Genomic DNA, 24,202 nt, shown 5'->3' on the forward strand with positions numbered 1-24,202 from the left:
AGTCGCTGTTGCATTTGAAGTACATAGAGGCACTTTTTACTGATTCTCCTAACAGGGATGTTTGTTTGGTTAAGTTATCAAAAAGAAAGAAAAGAGGGAGGGAAGAGACAACTTCTGCCAACCTGACAAACAAGGAAAGGAGAGTCAGCTCCAGACAGCACGATGTGCGTGGGGTGGAGGTCTAGAGCCCCATTTACAGTGCACTTATATCAAGGCACAACTATATCTGGTGAATGAGCATTAGTTGCTACGGGTGCTATAAGACAATAATTTCTGAGCTCGTGCATTTAGATACCGAAAATAGGGAGTGCTCTTTATGCTAAGGGAATCGAGCACTTTTGCTGTCAACAGTTTTTGGTGGCTCCAGGGAGAAGCTTCCCTGCCTCTCTTAACCTGCTCTCCAGCACTGAAAGAGTTGGGAAAACAAAAGCAGCCCATTAATATAGAGCTCATATGAAACACATTCCTTCTGCTAATTTAAATCCAATAAAGTCAGTTCGGTCTGAAATGGATTGTGAAATTTATATAACTAAAGACTTTTGCATGCCTTATCCTGACACAAAGTTTCTTGAAAGACACTGAGACCACATACCTTAATGAGATGACTTAGAAAATAATGGTAAGGATTATAACCTTTGATATCTTTATTACCCACAAAATTACAAGAGGAGAGCTATTATTATTAAAAGTTCATCTTATGTCTGTATTAAGACTTAATATTCTTGTGGAAATTACATTAAGGATGGAGAAGTCTGGTCTAAGAACAACATAGGTTTAATGGATGGAGTTTAGGTAGGCAGTTTTGCATAAATCTCTGCAGCGGTGAGTAGGATCTAAGTAGAAATCCATTTCCTTCCACCCTCTAGAATATATAATATATCCTAGGTTGGAAAGACTAGTAAATGAAGATACATATTTTATAGATAAATTACACAACTCTACCAAGGAATGAGAACTAAATGTAACTTTAATATGTAAATGTTTGAAAAAAGATCATAGCTGTCTCTGTTTTCCCATACCTGTTGCTGAATTTACAGCAAGCTACACTATAAGTGAAAGAAACTTCATGAGACTTAATGGGTTCAGTCACTTAAAAAAGGTTTCTTTCATGTTAATGGGTGGGTCACACAGCACAGAGCATCTTCTTGTGGATTTCTGCCAATCTTGTCTTTTACCACGTTCCTTGAACATCAACGCTCGTGGTTTTTTCCCATATATAAATAGGAAGCATTACTTAGTTCTGCCTCGTGCTTGTGACTGTGGTGTCCATTGCACAAAACACTCTCCATATGGCACTAATCAGATTGGCTTAATTATTAGTTTCTTAAAATATAGCATCTTTATTATAAATTTAAAAAAATCATTATCTTTCCTCTGTGATAATATTAACATATTATCTCTTCTCTTAGGAGTTCAGAAAGTCTCAAAAGTTAGTAGTTTTGTTGCCAAATGACTGTGTGGGCTTCTGATGGATGTCACACATCTTTATCACAATTAAAAATGTTTGTTACTGGGGTGATGAGGTGGTTTTGCTTAATGCCACTTACGCAGAAGCACATACATCAAGCTTGGGGCCTCCCTGTGAGGAGGACTTGATTTCTGTTGAGCTTGTTACATGCTAGAAGTTGGAAACGTTATAAAGTATTTGCAGACAACTTCAGCATGGTTAGAGATGCTAGTTCACCGGGGGAAAAAAAACATACTCAGCAGCTGTACTTTGCCTAACTTTAGAGATCATCAATTTAACATCAGCCGTGGCTTTGCAATGAGCCTGCAAACTCCTGTTTGAGTCCAGGCATTGCCAGCACATGGTCTTCAGTCGCTCATCTCTCAGGAGGTGAGGGTATGGCATGAAGCAAGGGAGGATGTGCGAGGTGTGTGTTGGTGATGGAGAGGAACCAGCTGTCTGTTGTGGTTCATCAATATGGAACGTGGCACTAAGAATATCTGCATGTATTTGGGGCTCCTAAGCTTAACGCTAGTACAATAATTATTGTATTGATAAAATCTCTTGAGAATTTTTGGTATTTTCTGTCTATTCATGCAGTCGTACTTGTTTTGATGACCATAATAACAAAAAACTGCAAACTAAGCAAACTTGGAAACATGGAAAGTCTGAGTAGTTAAATAATCTGTGGTAAAATACAGCTACTGAGGGGAAAAAAGGAAGGAATTCAATCCAGCCTGAATAATATAATTATAAGTTTAGGACCTTATGCCTTTCTAAATTACAAATATTTACCAATGAACTTCTATAACTAATATTTTTTTCATCTGTCCACAAAAGAAAAAATCAAAGCAAAATAAAAACAAATATGCACAATTTAAGCTATTACTGTAGCTGCTAAGTGAAATTCAGTTGTTAAAAGAGAAAATCCCTGAAAATAGGCAAGAATTCTTTTTTTTGGCAAGAAAAAGAGCAGAAAGAGTGATACACCATTTACAACATAAAAAATGAGAGGAAATGCCAGAGCTACTTTTTGTCAAGCCCAAATGAAAGGAGCAATGATCCATCAATTTAAGATTATTTTAGGAACAATCTATAATCCGGTGCCACAGATGTTGGAACCATATCAAGAAATTGTTGGGTGTTATGGTGTGCAAGATTTCCCTCCCCACCCCCAAGTAAGTGAGCTGAATTGCAAACTTCAAGAATGGCTTCAGTCCTTTAAGATCACAAGTCAGGAGATATACAGAAAATACAGTTCTCATTATTAATAATAATGAAATTAATGATGTATTAAAAAAGCAGAAGTGTCTGATAGGAGGGCTCTAGTGTCAATGGCAGATATATAAGGAAAAATACTTGGAATTTATGCTTTGGCTGTTGCCAAGGCAACCATAAGCTGGAAAACGTGTGACGGAGAGCAGGGCAACTCTACAGCTAAGAGGGTCATTGTATGGTGAGTTTGGCTCTCTAGTTCCATTAAATCTACACTTTTCAAACTCCCTAAATAAAATCATTATTAATTTTGACATTCGGAAAACGCATTGGATTATTACTTCAAACACACTAGGTGTTAGGAAATGTTCTTCATCCATTTTTACTCTGTAATAACTGCTGAGGAGGGAAAAGCGTTTCAGCAGTGACTCTGATTCCTCACCATTATAATGTTCCTACTGCACGTTAAAAATTAGAGAAGTCAGCGTACTTAGGGAGGAAAACCCCGTTGGAAAGGGCACTGTTTTACTGTAAGCTGGAGAGTGTTTGAGGGTAGAGCTGTCATCTGCTAGCTGCATTGAGAACTGCTCAGTCTTGCTTTCTTAGCCCTTTCTAGCCTACAAGGATTTAAGTTTGCTCAATGTTAGGCGCATTTCTACCCTTATCAGAACTGCTTTTAGCCATGCATAGGGGTTTTTTACTATTTTAAACTACATCTAAGGGTAACTTTTCAATAAGACAATCCTACTGCTCTTCCATGAACTGGTAATATAGGCTATGACTGTCAGGCAACGCATTACAAAATGAGGGGATCAGAAGAGTAAGAACGAGTAATCCGGTAAAATATTATGGGCCAGAATGGCAGGTGTAGGAAACACCATCCTTTGAATTCAGTAGAGGACCAAGGGATAAAAGTAGGTTTTGATCTTATCAGAATCCTGTCCACCAGCATTATGCACAATATTTTATTTAACTAGGGAAAACACTGCCATGAGAGACAGAAACCAAGATCTAAACAGAGGCCAAGAAAGATTAAAGATGCATGCAAATAAAGAAAACTCCTCAAAAAGGAAAAAAATGATGTATTTTTGACATCTGTCTTCTTGGTATAACAACTAACCTTACAGAATTAGGAACCGACTCCTCTCTAAGTGGATTATTCCATGACAGCCCACCTGGGTGGGTTTCGTACCTTTGCTGAACAGTGCTAGCGACCACTGTCACGGCCGGAGCCGCTCACCCTGATGGACCGTTGGGCTGATTTGATATGTAAGTTCCTAAGAACTGCCTTAATGGGTCAAAGTCTGCGCATCCCATTGATTCGCTTTACCAATAACTATCCTAAATTAGCTCATGTCTGGTTCCTATACATACTCAGGCATATGCAAATGTAATGTTTTAGCTTAAGGACCCTGCCCTGGGAATGGCTCAGCTGCCTTCTCAGCTGAGTTGACTCATCTGGACTATAGCCCTGTTAACAGGTCTTTTCACTGCACTGTTATGGGACAGTTTTTATGCAACAGTTTTCTGACTTTTGCTATTGCAGAGCTCCCAATCAATTTGAACGTGTTAAAATGTGACTCTTATGATGAACAGTTTCTAGCTCAACATTTTATGCTCCTCTCCTTCTCAAATGCTAGTTCACAGGAGTTAAAAAATAACAGGTATTACATACTTTGTTTTAGTGACAAGAGATTTGGGAAGGAATCATCCAACCTTGAAATAAAATCTTTATTGAAAGCAATTCTACCTCCATACCAGTCAGATACATTGTACGATCAGAAAAGGTGTCCCAGGGGAAAGCTCGGCGCAGTAGACAGGGTTGATTACTTGGACCTCCTGTCAGTTCTTAACTCACTGACAATGGCTGAGACATTCAGTACAACTTTGTTTTCTTTATTTGGAAGTAAAGTTAATATACTTACCTTAACTGTGCCAAATGTACTGGAAAATAACCTGATAATAAAACGTACTGTCCTACGAAGTGATGATGTCTGTGGGTGTATAAGCACATTTTGGCAGGGCTTTTGCAGATGGGTTTTTCAGTGTTAGGGGGGAAGCACAAGTACACAATGATGCACAGATAAACTATCAGGTTTCTTCTGAATGTATTTCCTTTCCATTTAAGGCCTGTTACATACTTTCCTGAGATACAGCATATTACCGCAACGTCATTTTCTGTTGTAAACTTATTTCAGTTCAGCTATAGTAGTTGTTCTTCGGGAAGCACTTAAGTGCTTTTTGGTACTAAAAAGACAACTGAACTACAAAGTTTGGCTTTGAGAGTCCTCTTAAAACACAAACAACAGTAGGTGTCCTTTTACAACAGGTCAAAACCTTGCAGAGATATCCATATCCATGGATATGCCAGCTTAGGAGAGACAGCAAAACACACCCGCTGTGGAGGAAGGGTGCAGGGCCCGTACACTACTTAACCCCATCTTGAGAGACTTACGGAAATAATTGGTGGTAAGTGAGCCCCTGATACCATAAGCTTTATTTGTGTAAACTGTTCAATTCATTGCACTGCAACATAGATAAATTTAAAATTTAGTAATAAATTGGGATTCTTGATATTTTATGAATGCAAACTAAACCTCATTATTATTTATGTCCTGGGTTTATGGATGATTTGCTCAGTTGCATTACAGTGGTATTCACCAGCTGATGAAGCTAAGCAAATGCAAACATTATCAGTTGATTCCTCAGCTTGTTGTTTGTGAAATCTGTATATCACATTGGGAGGGGTGAGCTTTGTGCGTACGCAGCTACAACCTGAGGTTTATGCTTATACAGGAGCTCCAAAACGCTATGAAGTCTGTCCTTTTCAAAATGTGGTCACGGTATACTAATACAGTTTTAAGCTACTTTCTTTTGCCTGTGTAAAATGCAAAGGTACTTTAAATTCCTCTCTGCTCCATAGGTTGAATTCGAAACAATAGCTATCCAAGACTGGTAATAGAGAAACCAGGTCATGGCGTATGATATGTTACGAGAGGGGTCAGAAATAGTTCAGACATACTTAAGAGCTTGCTTTTGCTGAAAATAGCCTCCATGGCTTCTGGCCTACAGAAACTGCATAGGCTTCCTGTGCTCTGCAGCTGTGGGTTCATATTACAGCTCTTTGGGAAAAATCCCTTCTCTTCAGTTGCTCTGGGACACAAGAATGAGCACTTGATGCTGTCTTCTTCTGCAGACTAGCCTTTAAATCTGACCGTTGGATGGCTATATATAGTACCTGGACAGCTGACAGGGACCCGGTGGAGAATGGGCTTCCTCAGGGGATCCCCCGCGTATCTCACAGCACGAGCCCTTCCCTGGATGAACTGCCTTGGAGCCTAGCCCTAAATGAAAATAATAACTAAACTAACTCTGAACATCAGTTCACAGTTGGCTGAATAGACTCTGAAAGGCTGAAGAAAGGCATTTATTCTGTCTTAGCCTGGTTTAATAAGAGAACAGTTCAGAATAAAATCTTCTCACCATTGGCTGAACTTTGCTACCTGTATGACTTCCTTTCTGAAGAGCACATGCGCTCTTGCCTTTGCACACACCGCACGTACTGCCTGTCTTGTAGAGAAAGTCATCATTTTCCAGGTGACCAAAGCCAAGATATAAAAGCACATTTAGATATCTAAAGGGACTTAGGCCCCTACAGGGGCTTTGTTCAGGAATGTGTTTTGGAGAAGTCCTGCTCGTTCTTCTGCACAACGGGAGCTGTGCTCCTGCCTCCGCCCTCAGCTGTGGCTGTATGGAGAGAGCGGCATAACGTGGTACCTGCATCTCAGCCTTGGGATCGTTTCTTTTTTCCGGTCATCTCCTGTGTTAGAGGAGCTCCAAAGGCAGAGGGTGCACGCCGGTGTCCTGGCATGGCATGGACAGCAAGGGCGGGAGTTCATCTCCACACTGTGGTGGCTCCACTGAAGAGCCTGGTGTGAGCAGAAGCTCAGGTCCTGCTCTCCCAAACCATGTTGTGTCAAAGAAATGGTTTCAAAATCTTTTCATAAAATCTTCCCTATTACTGCCAAAGTTCCAGGTCTCTCTTTTGGAAAACTGACCCAACTGGGTGATCTGCTAAGTTCTTCCATTACTGACAACCAGCACCCTGTCCTCCCAGTTTGGCTTGGTTTTTAATTTTTTGTGTGTGAATGCGAACTGCTTCTGACTAATGCTCATAAGACTGGAAGAAGGAGGAGATCTGCCTAGTCCGTGTTATCACAGTGCGAGTTGCTATTGAGCCTGAAGTTTGCCCGTTTGGGGACAGCCACTTGGTAGGAGTCAGCTGAAGGCCACAAACTTCCTTAAGAAGTATCTCAAGACTCCTCTGGCTGAAGCTCCGTGCACAAGGCATTCATTCTTGTCTTCTCTAACAGCCCCGTAGCAGCATATATATCTCAAACAACAGCAAACCCCTCTTCAAAAGCCACATTACCACTGCAAGCACGAGTATCTCCTTGGGGAGAGGATGGGAGAGAACAAAACCACCCGTGACAGATGTTAGGCAGATGCTAATGCTCTTCTTAGAGGTGTTTGGATAGTAGAGTGATAAAGGCAGTGTGAGGCTACGTAGAATGATATATGTTCAGACAGAGATATAACAGATAGAGCCCTTAACTATATTTTTGGCTGGTGGTGTAACTTTTGCTGTGATTGATTTTTTTTTTTTTTTTAAATTCACTTTCTGTTTTTTTTTCTGCAGAACAACTAGCTTATTGTAAAGACCAACCTGTCAGAGGTCCTGGATCTGTACACTTTTGTGGCCTGTGTGGCTCAGAAGGCAACAGATAGTTTTACATGGATAAAGCTTTAACTTTTTAAATTGCTTAAATATTTTTGTTCAAGAATGCCTGAAGCTACATTTCCTTGTAACATTACAAATAAAAAGCAGTTAGTAACAATATCCCTTAAATCAAGAATTGTAAATATAGAACCTTTATCATCAGCACAGCACATCCAAAAATGTCTTTGTAAAATAAATCAAATTATATGAGTTAATTGATTCCAGGCAACATCAGCAACTGCAGGTGGAAACTGAATAACAGGATGTTTATTAATGAAGGACTATTAATCAAAATTGACAATATCAATTCCTGTTTCTTTTATTTGAATTCTACCTGCAAAATCCATGGACATACTTGCTGAATTTTTAAATAAAAATTTTAAAGTAAAGAAAACGCTAGCACTTGGGATTTTAGCTTTAGATGTAGGGCTATTTGTTTAAACAGCGAAAGGATATCCTAAATCCAATTTGACAGGCAATGCCAAAGATGCCAGTGGTAATTAATTAGCACTTAATTTAGACCACAGAACAACAGGATATGGAATTGGTGCTCAGTGCCATTTCCCCTTAGGCTTCATCTCATGAGGGTCAGGAGTATGGCTGTTGCATTGAAGGTCAGTAAATAAATTGGGGGAACACATTGACACTGGACTTTTCATGATAGATATCCTTCACCCTTATTACTGCCTCTGGCTATCGCTGATGAGAAAAGGACTGCAATTGTTCTGTGAAGAATGCTGTACACAGGCTCGATTCCAGCAAGGTAGCGTTTGAACTCATGCGTTGTACAGTAGTGGTGCTGGATGCTTCCTACGGGCAGAGAGCTGTCTCAACTTTGTATCTGGGCTGGAAATAAACTTCTAACTGTAGCGTAGAAAGCTTGAGGAACTCTGACAGGCGAGAAAATTCACTTAAAAGCAGTCCTTAAGTTTGCTAGATTTGTGAGCTTAGCTTTAGATTAAGCATAATTAAAATCAATGGAAGATTTTAAAGTGAGGTTAGAAACTAGGTCAGCAAGGGAAAAAACACATTTCCTTATTATCCTCTTGTCTTTGTCTTAATAATGTTTGGTATTCCTCCATAAAGCTAAAGGCTCTTAATAAAGGTGGATTAATGTTATTAACAGCATTATTTTCTGATGAGGACACTGAGGCTTTGACGTGCTTAGTGATGGACAAACAAAAAGTACGTGGCAAAAAAGCAGAGCCACCAGTTCTGCTGGGAACCTAGCTGTTTTCTAACTCAGTGGAAGAAGCCACCCTTCTGCAACACAGCCAAAGCAGAGGGTACATGGAGAGCACACAGGAGACCCTACGGAGCCTTGTTCACAGATGCACATAAATTGCATTCTTTGCTTCAGATTTACTGGTAAGAGAAATAGAAAGATTATGAGACTCGGTATTATAATATAATCCTTCTCCTCCCAGTAAACTTAGTGCGTCTGCCAGCCACTACTATGCGCTTTCCTCCAGTCATCTCTACCTGTCTTTCAGAAGAGCGGCTCAGGTGGAAGGGTGTCAGCACTGGCACTGATACTCAGCTTTCTGAAATCGCTTCTCACAAACCGTACCCCACTATGCTTAAGTAGTCCAGTTCCACCACGGCCCGCAGGACGATGAACAATGGCAACTTCAGCAGTTACAGCAGGGAAATTCTTATTGCAAATCCTCGATGTACCCCACTAGCAGAGTTTTATCTCCTTGGTCCCCAGGAGGGCTGTCTGCATTGCTACGGCAGGAAAACACTGAGTTAGACGGCAGTCCGTGCTCAGAAAATGTATTTTGGAAGCCCCAGGTTAACAGTTATTTTAACTTTCACTTCATCACACCCTTTGCATCATCTCTCTCGACAGTGAGTGAAATTTTGATTACTGTTAAAGTCATTGACAAAACTCCCAGCGACTGGGAGCCAGAATGGAGTCAGAATTTCACCTTATATAAGCTTAACTTTTCTTCCTTTGGATGATATCTACTTTTACTAAGTGGAATTACTGCTTTTGACTATGTTCAATCTATAACCTCTTGCAGCCTTCAATTATAGCCCCTTTGTGCAAGCTAATCCAGTTGACAGCCAATAACTCAGCTCTGGATATGACAGGTTTACTTTGTGACTTAAAGCCCAGAGGTGGCAATTGCTGGAATTTCAACCTGGGATGCTGAATTTTAGACAACCTGCTCAGAAATGCATCTTTGCTGGTGAGTCTAGAGCTTCTCATGAAAAAATTAGTTTCACTAACAGCACGTTGTTTTTGTCTAGCATCATGAATAAATTATTCAGTTTTGTGAGACAACCAGTAATTTTTGATGTTGAAATCGGAGAATGTGGCAAAGAATTCCATGAAAGTCAGAGAACAAACTCTCGCCAAAGTTTTCCTTTTTGGTGAGCTCCTATATATGTAATTACTTCATAAATTGTTTTGTTTCAAGTATTTTTAAATAATCAAAACCTTTTTAGTATTGGCCTATCAATTGTCCCCAGTATAAAAATCTCCATTTTTTTAACCTATATTATCCCCATCTTGTGTAAAATGAGTCTTTTTGCAGTGGTCAGAGATGATTTTATGTGGGATCTGACCTCAACCAGGATTCCTACTCTTTCAGGTTCAGTTCTGAGCTCTCCACAAGCTGCTATTGCAATATACATGCACTGCATTTGTATCAGATTTGAAAGATGCTTTAACATGCCTCCCAGCATCACGATTGTTTCAGCCCTGATATTGAACATGAGTAGGATGAATGTATCCCTTAAATGCACTAGTGAGTATGTGCCATGAGTCTTTGATTTCTTTAAACTTATTTACATTTTACTTGCCCTTGAGCAATGAATTTACTATGTCAGCATTGTCTTTTCTACTTACACTTTGTCTGTCTTGTCCGCTCACCTTAGCTTGATGTTTATTTTTTGTGCACGTGTATAGTCCATTGCACTAAATGCACGAACTGCCTGGAGTGGAGGATTTTCCATATATTGTGTCTTTCTTAGATGCACCCTTTGTAGTACTGCAAGTTCTGCAATATTTTCTAGCTTTAAACTAGCTTTGAATTTTCTCATTAGTTCCTTTTTAAGTCAAATACCCATTCACACATGTACTGGTCTCAAATGACTGTGGTCTAACTGCCTTAGACACTTTACAAAAGTCTTTATTCTCTATACAGGCAGCCCTACCTCTCTCAGTAGTTGTGTTTCTTTCATCTTTGAAGCTTCAAGTGACCAGACTTGCCAATATCTGCTTTTGTCTGACCCTGATCAAAATCCACAGTTAGAAAAACTGTTGAGAAAACATACACTTGTCTCTGAGACCTCCTAACCAAAATCATGTTTGACGGATATTGAAGGATTTAGGAACAACAGGTACAATCTTGCTGTTGATATCAAGGCATACTCATCAGTCTTGGGACAGCTCATTCAGTAAGCAGCTTCCAGGACATCAAATCTCTCAGTCATAGCTTAACTGAGTAAAATGCCTCAATGCCTGCTCTGTCTGGCTCTCAGATAAGACTAAATTCAGAACACTTTTTTGTAGGTGCTGCATGGATCTTCCCCTACAGCAGAAAATGTCTAACCTTAAATGAATGGTTGTAAATGGATTTACAAGCTGAGAAAGTGCCTCTTTAGGAAGCAAATATTGTAGTTTTGGGATGCAAAGCTGTATAAACGTAATTTAATATGAAGAGTAATGGAAACCTGTTAGCATGTAACCCAGAAAGGTTAAGCAGTTCCTCACCATAGTGGTCAGGTGAGATTCAAAGCATATTCATCAAGATTTGAAAATTGCCCTGAGATAGAAATCTCTGGGCTGACACTGAGTCCATAGCAGCTGCAATGACTTCCATAGAGTAGATGTTCTGAAGGAATGGAAAACTCGTTCATTTGATGACACTTTTATGGGACAGTTATCCAGAGATAGAAACGTATCTGGGTTGTCCTAGGAGGCGGTCTTAAGTTGCCTGCTACGACTACTGCCACAGCCCTACTGAAAACCCTCTCTGGAGTGAAAGTTTGAATATGGACAAACTGATGTTCACAGTAAACTTTACTTACTGGAAAGCTTCTATATACTATAAGGTTGTCCCATATGCTATACAGTACTGGGGTCTCCAAGATTGCTGATAGTGTTTGGTGAAGGCCTGGACTTGGCAATGTGGATGGCAACGATCTGGGAAGTGGGAGCAGTGTCAAGGCAGATGGAGTGCTATCCTGAGGTGGTTTGGTGAGGCTGAGTCTAGTGCTGACACAGAGAACATGGTGCAAAAAGTTTGGACTTTGTTCATGAAGGTGCTAGGAGAGCTACAGGAGACAGATTGGTGGAATCTATAAAAAATACAGAACTTTTCTGAATTCCCTTTTCTTGGCTCATCTCCATGGAAAAGGGGTCTTCTTTCAGAAGACCACAGCAAAGCTCTGGAGAGGATGTGGCAATGCCATCTAATGGAGGGGCTGAGATGGGTGGAGAAACCCTTGGCTTAGAGGAGGTAACCAGTTGCATCTTGTGGACCAAGGGAGAAGGCAAGTTGTCGTATGCTTGGCTGGAGTTAGCCGCTCCACAGATTTATGATTTTACATTGCACCATAATGCGTAATGTACAAAAAGATAAATATTTTCCATTCAGCAACATCTTGCTGTATTTTCATCTAACTCTATAATTTTAATTATAAAGTGAACATAACCTGTATCAAATTATGATTTTGTTAACATATTGAATGAGGACAAGAAAAATAAATACCAGATTTTATACTGTACAGGCACATGAAGGTATAGTAAAAAAATCTGGTTTCCTTGACCACATTGTCATAATATGCATATATAACTGCTTATTGAATCCAGGCTGTGTAGACAACAGAAAGAACACTGGCTCCATACCATCACAATGCATGCCCACAACAAAGAGGAGGAAAGAACAGGCTCTTTCATTGTGTGTTGCTAAGTATTACCAACATAAGGGCTAAAAACATTACCTCTCTCTGAAGTGTATCTATATATCCATGCATAAGTTATTAACTGGGCTCCCTGAGCACAGTTGCTGAAAATATTAATATATTCAAATTATATTCTAGCTACTGCAAAAACAGTAGATCAGACAAATGTATTAAAATCTCTTCAGACAAAAGGAGTCATGTTATTTATAAAGTTCCTCCCCCCCCTTACTGGAACACAAACCTTCATTGTATATAATAGATGAGAACGCAAGATGATCCTTAGATGTCAAAATGTGGCTTAGAGTTTGAATGTAATCATAAAACAGTGACTCTAATGCTTGCCATAAACAAATTGTCACTGGCATTATGTAACTTAGACTATTCACAAAGTATAAAAGACGGGAAGAATAAGAGGTGGCTGCCAAACACCATGGGCCAAATCTGAAGGTTGTGCCAAATTGCGCTAGCGGACTGGGAATTGCAAACCCAGCTTGGAATTTGGATTTGCACTCCCTGGTGCTCAGGCTGCTCCTGTGGCTTAAATTAGAGCAAGATAAAAGCTATTTTTTTTTTTTTTTTTTTTAGTTTGTCAGTTTAGACCGTAAGGCAACAAAGAAGCAACCAGTGGCTTCTGCAGCCCCCCGCTTGCTCTTTTTGAGAGGTGGGAGAGTGGGATAAAAGTTCCCTAATTGCCACAGGACCCGTTTTTGTACAAAGTGGCCTTCTAGGACACAAACGGGCATGGTCAAATAGCAGCAGCAACGCAGCCCAAAAGGGAAGCACTGCTCTCAAATCTGGTGGTCTGAATTTTTCATGTTATCCAGCGTGCAGTGTACCACCTCATCGGGCTGAGAGCCCGCTCTTTGCACAGACTCGTTAGGAAACCTGGCACAACGGGTTAACAACAGAAACCCAAATATCAAGGCAGAAGATCTTGTCTGTGAACAACAACTAATCATTCATAGATACTTTCCTTTAGTCTGGGCTTCAGGAGTAATGTATATCTGATAATACACGCACTGCACAGACTTAAATTGCAGCTAATGGTTGTGTTAAGGCCCTTTATCAGGGACAACAACCAAACTAGGTGGTTGTCTACCACCCCTTTTTTTTCTCCCACTTCCTTTTAAAAGTAAAATGACATTTTTTTCACAGCCTGAAATAATTGTTCGAGCAGAGATACTGGTTTAACTCATTATGAATTATTAGTGGAAAAGTGGGTCTCAGAAGTATGTTACATCTGAAATATTTTTCGTCACTTGAACATGTGCCGTCCAGAACTGGCCCTGTTCTACCAGTCACTGGGAACAAACACTTTGCATTCACAGATGCTCCTAATTTGGTGTGGTTTGGAGTGTAATTTAGATCAAACATATCCATGTAAATGAGTCAGGGTTTCTTAATTAGGTGCCTCTAAAGAAAAAACTTGGACCACATCAGTAGGTGTGGGTGTGGTGCCCACAGTACTGGAATCTTTCCTATAGATGAAGCTGAGTTTTGTTCAGGCATACTGTAGGTTTTTCTTTCTCCCCCTTTTTTTTTCTTTCCCTTTTTTTTTTCCTTTTTTTTTTTCTAAAGCACAATAATAAATCTGCAGATGGCATAGACATAAAGACGCTACTTCAGAGGAGCTGTCTAAAACACTGTCTCTTTGGCAAATGCCTTAAAGTAGGTCATTCTGCTGTGATTTAGGTTTATATTTCATTGCCAGCTTTTTGTTCCCATTACAAGTAGGGTGCATTCCAGTCCACAGATTTGCTCTTCATTTTTTTTCAGATTGGTTTTTATTTACAAGAATTTGTAGATCTTCAGAAGAAAATGGCCAATACCCTGTCAGAAGTACTAATCATGCACTTGACCACAAAAAGAGACGTATGAAGGTGATAACCTGCAAATGTTGGAATGTAAAATACCATTCTCTGGAAGCAAAAAATGTATTGATTCTCTTAACATGGTGATTGAAATGATTGTTGCATCTTTCGCAGTGTGTGAAAAATGATTTGATCTAATGTCATTTCAGAAGTCTCACAGAGCAGGGGCATTTGTTACCATAGTTGTTCAGGTATTTGCTTTTTCTTTTTATATATTTGTCACCAAAAAGCATGTATTCTATAGCTTATAAAAAAAAAAAAAAATCATTAGGGTCTGTTTTCCCATCAAAGTGCTGGGGGATTTACATGCCAAACTCCCACTAGCCTTAATGAATTACCTGCATAAATTCCCTTTCAATCAATAGTAGAATAGATCCTATTGTGTTATATTAATTATTTTGCACAGAACACTGACATTTTGGCATTAAAGTCTTTTTTGTTTTGGTTTGGTTTTATGTTCCAATGAATCTCTTAAGAAACTTCAAGCCTATAATTTATTTTGCAGCCTTATTCTGAGAAAAATCCCATATCTTTAGTCAGAAAAATGAAAAGCATTGCAATTTACCCGTTGATGACCTGGTCCTGGACATTAATGTGTTAGGGCCTAATCTCCCAAAATAGAAAAAAGAAAAAAAAAAAAAAAAAAAGAAGCAGGGGAAAAAAGCCGTTTTGTAATGAATTGAGCATTCTTAATTTTCACCAACAAAAAACATTAGAGTTGAAAAGAACGCTAACCCCAAGCAATATTAAGAGGTTACAAAATCACATAAATTAACTCTGCCAGTGATATTTTACTAAAGCTTATGCGAGTGCAAACCAGAAGCAGGACTCTCACATGGTCTTTATTAACCGAAGAGTACTTAGCAGTAACCGGCCTTCCCCAAGATGTGCTGGCCATATGCACACGTACGCCCACAGCGCCAATATGCACATGGACGAGCCTTCAAAGGCGTGGGGGGCTCGGGGTGGGGGATTGGGAAGTAAGTGGAGAGTAGAAGTGAGAAGTGTTCGCTGTGTCATCGTGGGCAAGTGCCTTACCCTCTTCATTCCTCACTTTCTCCATCTACACTACTAGGATAATAAAACTTACTGACCTGAAAAGGAAGTTAGGAGATTTAATTAATGTTTGAAAAGCTTTTTTGAGATCGTTTGATATTGAGTAATGTGGGATGAACAATAGGAGCTCTTTGAAACAGGGGCTCTATCTAGCTGTATTTGTGTACTGCACCTAGCACAATGGTGCCGTACAGCCACAGAGTCAACCGTATCATAAATATTTAAATTAAAACTATGTTAATTATTTTTATCGTTCTGTTATTTGCTGATACACCAGTTCAGTACATTTTGAAGCTCAGTAGCATTGAAAAGCACCAAGTGTAATTATTTGCCTGATTGTTATGAAAATCAGGGTTTATATTTTTAAATACGGTTGTGGAAATAGGAGGTATATGGAAACACAGGTGAAAATGTGGTTTTAATTACTTGTCATTCTTCTCGTTAAAACACTAAGCTGTAAGGGAAGCTCTTCAGGGAAGAGGTGAACTTTGCAAACTCTCTTATTCCACAAAAAGAAGGACTAAGCGTGACTGCAAAAACTCGGTAGCAGGTCGTCCCCGCCCCAAAGTTAATAAAATAAAAATGCATAAAGTTGCTTCTGGAAGGCTGGATTTCTTTTTTGCCTTTAATCCAAAATCTATTATTACTCCTGTCCTGTACACACTTGTGCCTGGCGCACCTTTTCTTGTGTCCACTAATTTACAAGGGGAGAGTTTAGTAGACCAGTGTGTACTTAGCAGAGAGAAATGGGTTTAACTCTTCTCCTTCCCCCAAAATGAGCCCCAGGAAGCTACAGTAAATGGGACAAGTGTTGGCATTGCTCCAGCTCCTTTCTAAAACTCTTCTATAGCTGGAACAGAGAAAAGCATGTGTGCAAGAGCATGCCTCGATATATATTTGCCCTTCTCAAGCTAGAAAGTGACTAATTCATTTCATGTAAATCTTAAAGTGCTAGTCAGGAATGCCTGCGTCTCTTATGTCCCTGGCCAGTCACCTTCTCGCTCTTATGGTGCAAGAGGACGTTCCTCCTCCTTACATTTCCAGTAGCTTCTCCCCAGCTTGTAGGAGTAAGACTAAACTTTTCTCCCTGCTGCTGTCCCATAGCTGAAGAGCAAGAGCTACTCATGAGTTGCCTGATTATACAAGAAAGGTCTTGGTTCAGGAAATAATTTCAACAGATAGTCTTTGTTTCTTGTGCCTTCGGTTAAGGACTTCTGTGCTTCCACACATTCCTGAATCTCAGCATTTTTCCTGCAGCAAAATTTACATGCTCATCCCACACTTTGTGTTGTAGGTCTCCCACAGGTTCTCTGAGATTTCCCAAATAGAAATTTGTTGTATAGTCCTTCCATTCTGGTGACTGTTTTTCCTTTCAAATAACTTTTACCTTTTTTTTTCCCTCCTTCTTTTTCTTAATAAAAAGCTTGTACAGTTCTTAATGTAATCTGTTCTTTTACTGTGTGAAAAAAGGGTTCTCCTGAGCCTAGATTTAATATGTAAGCCTGCCCGAAACTGCTGATATGACACATAGTTTAGTAAGTGAAAATCACATACGTTTGCTACATCTTTCCTCCACCAACTTAAAAAAAAAAAAAAGCTTGCAGACATCCCCTGCTTAGTATTACTAGATGCCATACTTTAACTTTATTCTCTGAAATTCCCTCAGAATTCTGGGTACTGCTGCTGGACTTGTCATCACATTGTCATCGTGTCCTGGTGTGCGGGCTACTGTGGGCTTCCGTCTATGCGTGGCTTTTTTCTTTTTCTTTTTCTTTTTTTTTTTTAATCTTTAATAGGTAGAAATAAGTCTGTTTAGTTGCATGTAGTTTGCAAAAGCCTATGCTCTTCAGAACGGAGCTGCCACATGTTGCAAGGTTTGGGGGGGGGGGGGGGTGTTTCATTTGTCAAGGTTGGATGCTTTCCTCTGTTCACAGAGCTATGAACATGGGGGAAGGCTATTTTTCAAAACAACTAAAGCGTGAATCTTGTAATACTTATGACTTTTGTTAGATAATATATGAATATTAGTGGGTTCATCTTAGATAAAAAGTTCTACTCTTGATGAGGAGCTTATTTCCAGTGAAATTGATGCAAACAATTGCTAGTAAGAATCAAGAATTTGGGCGGGGGGAAGGCAGTCAGAAAGGAAATCATCATTCTCTCTCTGAAAGATCGGAAAGCCTGGATGGTATCTGAAAATGTCTTGCCGTGCTATGTACAGTAACGGGAAAAATGGAGCAAAAAAATGGAGTTTCTTGGATTCAAAGGTGAATCAAAAGGAATTGGCTTCTGCCTGGACAAGGCAGCCAGATAGGCCACAGTAACAGATCCACGTGATAAACCAAGAGGCAACTGCAGAGCTCCCCAGACAACCTGCCTGAAGTGCCTGCCAAGGAGGCAGATGCTGCTGCTGGAAGAATATCTTCCACAGTTGGGCATCTGGGTTCAGCGCTTTCCACGTAAGGGAGAGGGATGGTAGCGTCAGGCTGGCCCCTGTCTTCCCATTTAATTATTTCAACATCCATTTTATACTTTTGTAAATAACACATATTATCCTGCCTTTGTGCGGGAAAAGAAGAAGCAAGGAGTGGGGTTTTGTCGGTAATATATCCCTTTGCAGGCGTGTCTACGTGGATGGGTAAAGACAGACTTGGGCTTGGCTGCCCTGTGCTCCAGCCTGGTCAGATGTGAGACAGCTCGGGTCTGGGAGTCGCAGAGCTGCCTTGCAGTGGCACGGAGCTCAACCTAATAAGCAGAGCAGGCTGAGATTCATTAATTTAACATTAATAAGCACAGCTTATTAGCTCAGGCACAGTGCTGTATAATGCAGGCACACAGCTTCTGGAGCAGAGCTGTGTCCGCCCTCGCCAGCTCAGAGCGTGGTGCAGAGGACCCAGCCAGGGTGCTCTTCTCCCCTACTGCATTTTGCATTAGGGAGGAAAGAGTATTTTGCAGTTGCTGCAGAAGCTCCTGCACAGAAAAAAACCCTCCAGGTTTTTTATATTGTATTGTTGGCTTAGGCTGAGTCTTTAAGCCATTTAAACTTCTTGTGCCTCAGTTTCCCAATGGGCGTGTAATGGCTACCTCAAAGATGCTGCTGTGAAAGAAGGTTAGGCACCGATCATACAATACTGTGGGATCCTTAAAGAGTGAAATGCTCCTTCTGCCTCACTTGAATTATAGTTTTATGAGTAAGTTATTGGATACAAATAATGATTTATCAAATAGGGGTTGCTTGCTCAGTTCACATTTGTGCAGAGAGCCGATACAGGGTTTCTGCATCGTTTGATGTCCTGTGTATGCCTGCAAAATAGGATCAGAAAGGTCTATCAGTTTTATCTGGTACCTGCGATTAGCTCGCTCTGGGAGTAAAATTAACTTGTAAATAAGCAACAGGAAAGAGTGGAGTCCTGGAGACCTGGGGCACTGTTTTCACAAATGTATGGAACAGCAGTATATGGGCTATATATAGCAAGCAAATATTCTCTAAACACGTTCAAGTAGAACAGGCTGTTTTCTGTAGCCTTTTATATGGGAAAAGCCTTACTTAGGTTGGGTTTTGTTGTTTCTTTCATGTATAAAGTATAATATTTGTTTGATTTGCTCATCTTCAGGAAGAAGTATGAAAAGCCTAATAGTAGTTGTGCTCAATTATTTTCACTATGAGTCCTCATGAAACAATGGCTTGTAGTATTAGACCGACAGGAGCTATGTGATATGTCTGCTCAGCCCCATATTTTGTCTCTTCTGCTTATGAGTAGTAGAATATTTTCATGCAAAGATGAACAGGGGAAATTGGTGGGGTTTTTTTCATCAAATGCAAAAAACTTAAAAGGACAGGTACTGCAACCCCAAGCTTTGCTTTTAATCCCCCTCCTGTGGGCTTCATACTCTGCACCGTGACTTCTTGCAACTTCAGAGGGCTTGGTTTAAGAAAGATATATGACACTGGTGTTAATCCCTGCTGCCAGGCCTTTTTTGCAGACTCTCTCATCAGCTGCTTTGTCTGGGTTTCTAAAGAAGGACCCTTCTGAAGTGCATTTCACATTGTTATTTGGGCTTGATCTGGACCCACTCCTGCAGACTGGATCGCCGCAGAATGAAACCATAGTGCAGCCTCGCTGCTGTCAGTGATTTAGGATAAACGTAGCCTTCTGAGTGAAGGTTGGATTCTCCTGCTGAGCTCCCATGTGAGAGACATATGCTCTCATGTGCTGTACAGAAGTCACAGGCTTACACAGTCCCATGGCCCAGGTCTGCATAGCCCTGGCCTCCTATTTGGCTGATGGAGAGGAAAGAAAGGGGTAGGAGAAAGAGGGGAATGCCATAGAAACAGAAAACTGCCGTCCTTTAGCTCCTCCCCATCAGAAACCTCTTGAAGCTCAGTTCAACCCTGGGCAAGAACAGCCATCTCCACCAGCAACTACAGAAACTGCAGTAATGTGCCTCAAACCAAACCAGTTCATTTATTTTTTCAACTAATCAGAAACTTTTGAATTTCCTGTGATTTACACTGGGAAAATCCTGTGGTTGAAGAAGGTGGCACTAGGTGCAAGTCAGTGGTGAGGTTGGCACCCCTCTTCTGAAAAGTCTCCCTAAAAGTGATATAATTCTGCGCTTTTTAACCTCTGCAAACTAGTCTTGTTTCCTAGGTTAATTTAAACAAACACACATAGTCATTATGTACAATGTATGTATGTTTCTTTATTCTCCTTTAGAGAGCCATGAGGCCATTCTGACTGGCCCCTGTCTTTTGCATGGACAAGTTCAAGAGAACAAACCAGTTTTCATCTTTTTTTTTTGTGTTTTCAGTATCTATTCTATGGCTGCTTCCATATCAATGGAGCAAAGCTTATGGAATAGTCCCATCCTCCCTTGGGGATGTGTTTGTGTGGCAGAGAAGGCTGACCTTCTTCAGAGAGACTCAGATGATTGCTTCCATAATGCTCAAACCCCCAAATGGCTCAAATATCACATTTTCCTGCCTTCCATCCCTTTGTGCCGTAGTTTTGTGTTAGTATACCTCTAGCTTCACCACGCCTTCTGCAGTGACAGCATGTGCTTATTTGGGTAGAACATCCACCTTCCCACCATATCTATAGAGTTGTAGTCAAGCCTGGTATTCTGTATACATGCATTACAAAGTATTGGTATTTTATTGTCTGTATTTTAGCGTGGGTTTTTTTTTCCTTTTCTCCAAAACCACCAGTGTTGGTCCAGTTTTGCCAATTATTCTACACAGACGTAACAGGAAACAATTGCTGTCCCAAACAGATTATGCTCTAAAAAGCCAAGCCAGACAAGGGAAGTATTATCATCATTTTGTAAACAAGGAACCAAGGCACAGAGAGATTAAGTGATTTACCCAAGGTCACCCAGAACATCCGGTCAAAGCCAAGAACTGAACCACGTCTCCTGAGTCTCAATCAAGTGATTTAACTAGGAGATCAAAGATTTATTGTGTATACCTGATATCTCTCCCCTAAGACACAGTAACAAAACTTTCTTCAGGTTAGCATCAATGCCACATATGATGCAGTAAATTTTGTGTGTGGCATATCTGTGTTGACAGCATGTACCCACTTCTTGCACTCAGGTTCTTCCCAGGAAATAATTTCCCTTATTATTCTTCCATTGACAGTAATAAATTATCACCTTTCTCTAGCTAACCTGCTGAAGGAGAGAATGAGCACACACAGTACATCAGATGAATACATAGAAAACTGTTTTTCTGCAAGGCCAAACTCAGTCATTTTATGGACAGTTTAAACTCCTTCTGTGCTTAATGAAATGGGGACATTCCCACGACTATATGGACTTCATTTTGCAGTTTCAACTGGAAGCTGCAAAACAAGATAAAGAATCTGTATCTCTTATATGTATATGCCAGGAGAATGCAGCAGAAATGATCAGTATAAAGGCATCATTCTTTGTAAGCTCAGAGTAGTCTTTTATGTGGAGTCTTTATTACTCCCTCACTGGGGTCGTTATATCATTTCTGGGATGAACTACTCCTCTGTGCACAGGGCTTCCATGGGACCCTAGACCCTACTTAGTCCCTTCAATTTTAAGGGTAGTTTGGCTGAAAAGTGACTGTGCAAAATGTCACCAGTTAGTCCCAACAGCAGGACAGCCACGAAGGGAGGAACAGGATCCTGCATGTCATGTGCCCCCATGTTGAGGTCTGCTACTTCTGCCCGGTCATTCTGCAAGTCAAACAGCTGCAGGTTGGTGTCCGAATGAGCATGTGGTCTATGTACAATTTTACTGCTAATGCCATGAAACACAAGAAGAAAAGCCAAGGTGAACATGAGAACCTGGTTTGGCTTTGTGGGCTGACATCTCTTGCAAATGGAGCTCAATGAGAGTGGAAACCACAGAGGAATGATAAGGTGGAGTTTCACAGTGTCATTTTTTGGCCTCTGTGGTATCTCAGCAACATTAGGAGAGCAAAAGTGCACTTCCAAATCTCTCCTCAGCGTTTCTTAGATGTTCTGTGTTGTCACAAGCTTCCTCATGAGGTACAAGAGCTTGTAATGTATTTTCTTGGGTGAGGTTATATCTATCATTACGTGCCTCAATAAAGGAGTTTGAATGGCAGGGATCTCGATGGTGAAAATATGGTGATCAAAATATCTATTGTTGGAGAAAGGCAAACCAAACTGGACAAATGCAATACGGGAACATGTTGCATTTGCTCAATTCAATATACCTGTAGCATAGTAATCTTCATGTGTCTGCATCGAAGGAAACAGAACTGTTCTGTTTTCTAGTAGAGGAAAAAATCATGCTTTTGGTAGACATACTGATTTCTTGAACAGGAATAGGATATACATAGATACGATAAATCATGCTTAGTTTTACCAAAGAATGTAATTATCTTTGGTATTTTGGATGACTTTTCCAATGGGATTGGGACACGACACACCGATTCCTTTTAAAATTATCAATCTGTTAGTACCACAGTTCTACTTACTTCTTTAGATGTTCAAAGAGGATTTTCATTGTGTCATAGTTTGGTCTAGGAAGCTTTTTTACCAGGCTCCTTATGGATTTGATGCGAGTGGTGTTGTCCTGGATTTCTAAGCGGGGGGGGGAAAAAGAGAAAATAAGTACTTGAGTGCCATATTAGGGCATTACTTTGACCAGTACTGTATCTGGTTCCCTAACAAGAAAAGCCATCATTAATATATGGTTAAAACCAGAACATATCATACCTTCTGTCACCTTAATAGAGAGCAAGAGTAATTTACAAGGATTAAAAGTTCCCTCTTAATCTTAAGGAAGCATTTTCTGGTTCACAGAATTATATTCTTATGCTTTTCATTTATTTTATTAGACTATTAGACCGTCATCGTAAGCTAAAGTACCCCCAAGTAGTAAAGTACCCACATGTTAAGTGGAATTCCACTTTGGAATTACATTTGTCCAATAGTGCAGCTTCTGTGATGGATGCACTTCCCAGGTAGTCCTTGTTGTCCTTTTTTTCTCATCATAATTTAATCAGCTATATTTATGAATCTCCATCCTTAACATTACACCCCACCATGTTTGAAAACGTAAAATGATTTGCTATTCTTTTTAGTCATGCTTTCTGGTGACCAATTATTTCGAGAAACTATTCCAGTGTAGCTATTTTCTAATACCTGTAGCATCTCGCAGCTGTAATTTCTGTAGGAAACCATTTGTATTTCAAACTTACAATTAGTAATAAAGAATGCAGTACTAAGGGCTTTAACATCTCTTTTGAAGTGATAAGAACATTGCTGTCCTTTTTTGTTAAGATATACCTTCCTGGTGATGATGCATGATTCATTGTTTTGTGGGAAAGGTTTGACTGATATTTTCATCAATTTGTATAAGATGTTACAACTGAAGCAAAGTCCTGTACAAGTGTGCTTTCGTTTAGGAACAGATTAGATAAGGTGCCAGTAGGTCTGACGTAGGGAAAACATCTTGCATGTTACATGCCCTAGATAACCTGAGAATACTTTTCTGATCTTATCATCTATGATTTAATTATCACCTATCATTCTTCGTATATGTTCCTTTTTAATATTCATATTACCCTAGCACCCAGAGATCTCAATCAGGATTGAATCCCAGTTGCAGTAGGTGCTGCATAAGTATACACGGTGATTAGTGCCTTGATTCAAAGATTCCACCAAAAAAAAGTTTCAAGAAAAAATTTGCTGCAATTGAACTGAATTTAAAAATTAAAATTACTAGGATAACATTTCTTCCTCAGTATGTATTCCTAATTCCTGTTGAGATTAATACTTCATAAACACAGATGTAGATATATATATCTATATTGTTTATAATGTGAACATTTATATAGATATGAAAGGCAAGAGCTCAAAGTAGTCAATGTATAGGTATTATTTTCCAGTAAAAAAGCACCCTAAACTTTTATATGGATCTATTCTCTAGGAAGTCATGCAATTGCCAATAGCGATAATGAAGTTACACACAAATGAAAAATACACTTTGTGTGTATTTTACTCTTGTGTATTTTACTCTTGTTCTGGTTTGACCTGCACAGAACCTTAACTTCTGAACAGCACAAACTCCCCCAGTCTTGCAACCCAGTCATCCCTTGATATTTTCTGCCACAAGCCATTAGTACTGTTTATTTTTGTCCCATGGACAATCTGTCCAGTGGAAATATGACTGAAGCTACAAACGGAAATGATATGAAATTTGCAGAAGTGAATTTATTGTAGGAAGGGGGTACAAATTCTGTGGGCCTTTTATTTGTGCTGCTTGGCGTGTGTATGTGCTATGATCTTACTAGGTAAGTTGTATTTGGATTGGGGCCACCCTGGCTGTACTGCAACTTCTCAAACAAAGCTTCTCAACTAGTTATTTTTTAATTCTCTTTTCTCCTGAGGATTCAATGGACTTGAGTGGAAC

The 24,202-nt window shown here is 39.9% G+C and overlaps 2 protein-coding genes across 2 annotated transcripts in view; one reads left to right on the forward strand and one right to left on the reverse strand.

Annotated features, from left to right (window-relative positions):
- The window catches only part of GTDC1 (glycosyltransferase like domain containing 1), a 343,668-nt gene that overhangs the window by 282,835 nt on the left and 36,631 nt on the right, over positions 1-24,202 (forward strand). The gene's annotated exons all lie outside the window — the stretch shown is intronic.
- Positions 1-24,202, reverse strand: part of ARHGAP15 (Rho GTPase activating protein 15) — a 331,003-nt gene that overhangs the window by 233 nt on the left and 306,568 nt on the right. The window contains exon 13 of the mRNA XM_072874181.1: positions 22,263-22,368. Within this exon, the coding sequence (XP_072730282.1) occupies positions 22,263-22,368 (106 nt within the window). The remainder of the gene's footprint in view (positions 1-22,262; positions 22,369-24,202) is intronic.

The sequence above is a fragment of the Ciconia boyciana genome, chromosome 10 (assembly GCF_034638445.1).
Source record: "Ciconia boyciana chromosome 10, ASM3463844v1, whole genome shotgun sequence".
Classification (NCBI taxonomy): domain Eukaryota; kingdom Metazoa; phylum Chordata; class Aves; order Ciconiiformes; family Ciconiidae; genus Ciconia; species Ciconia boyciana.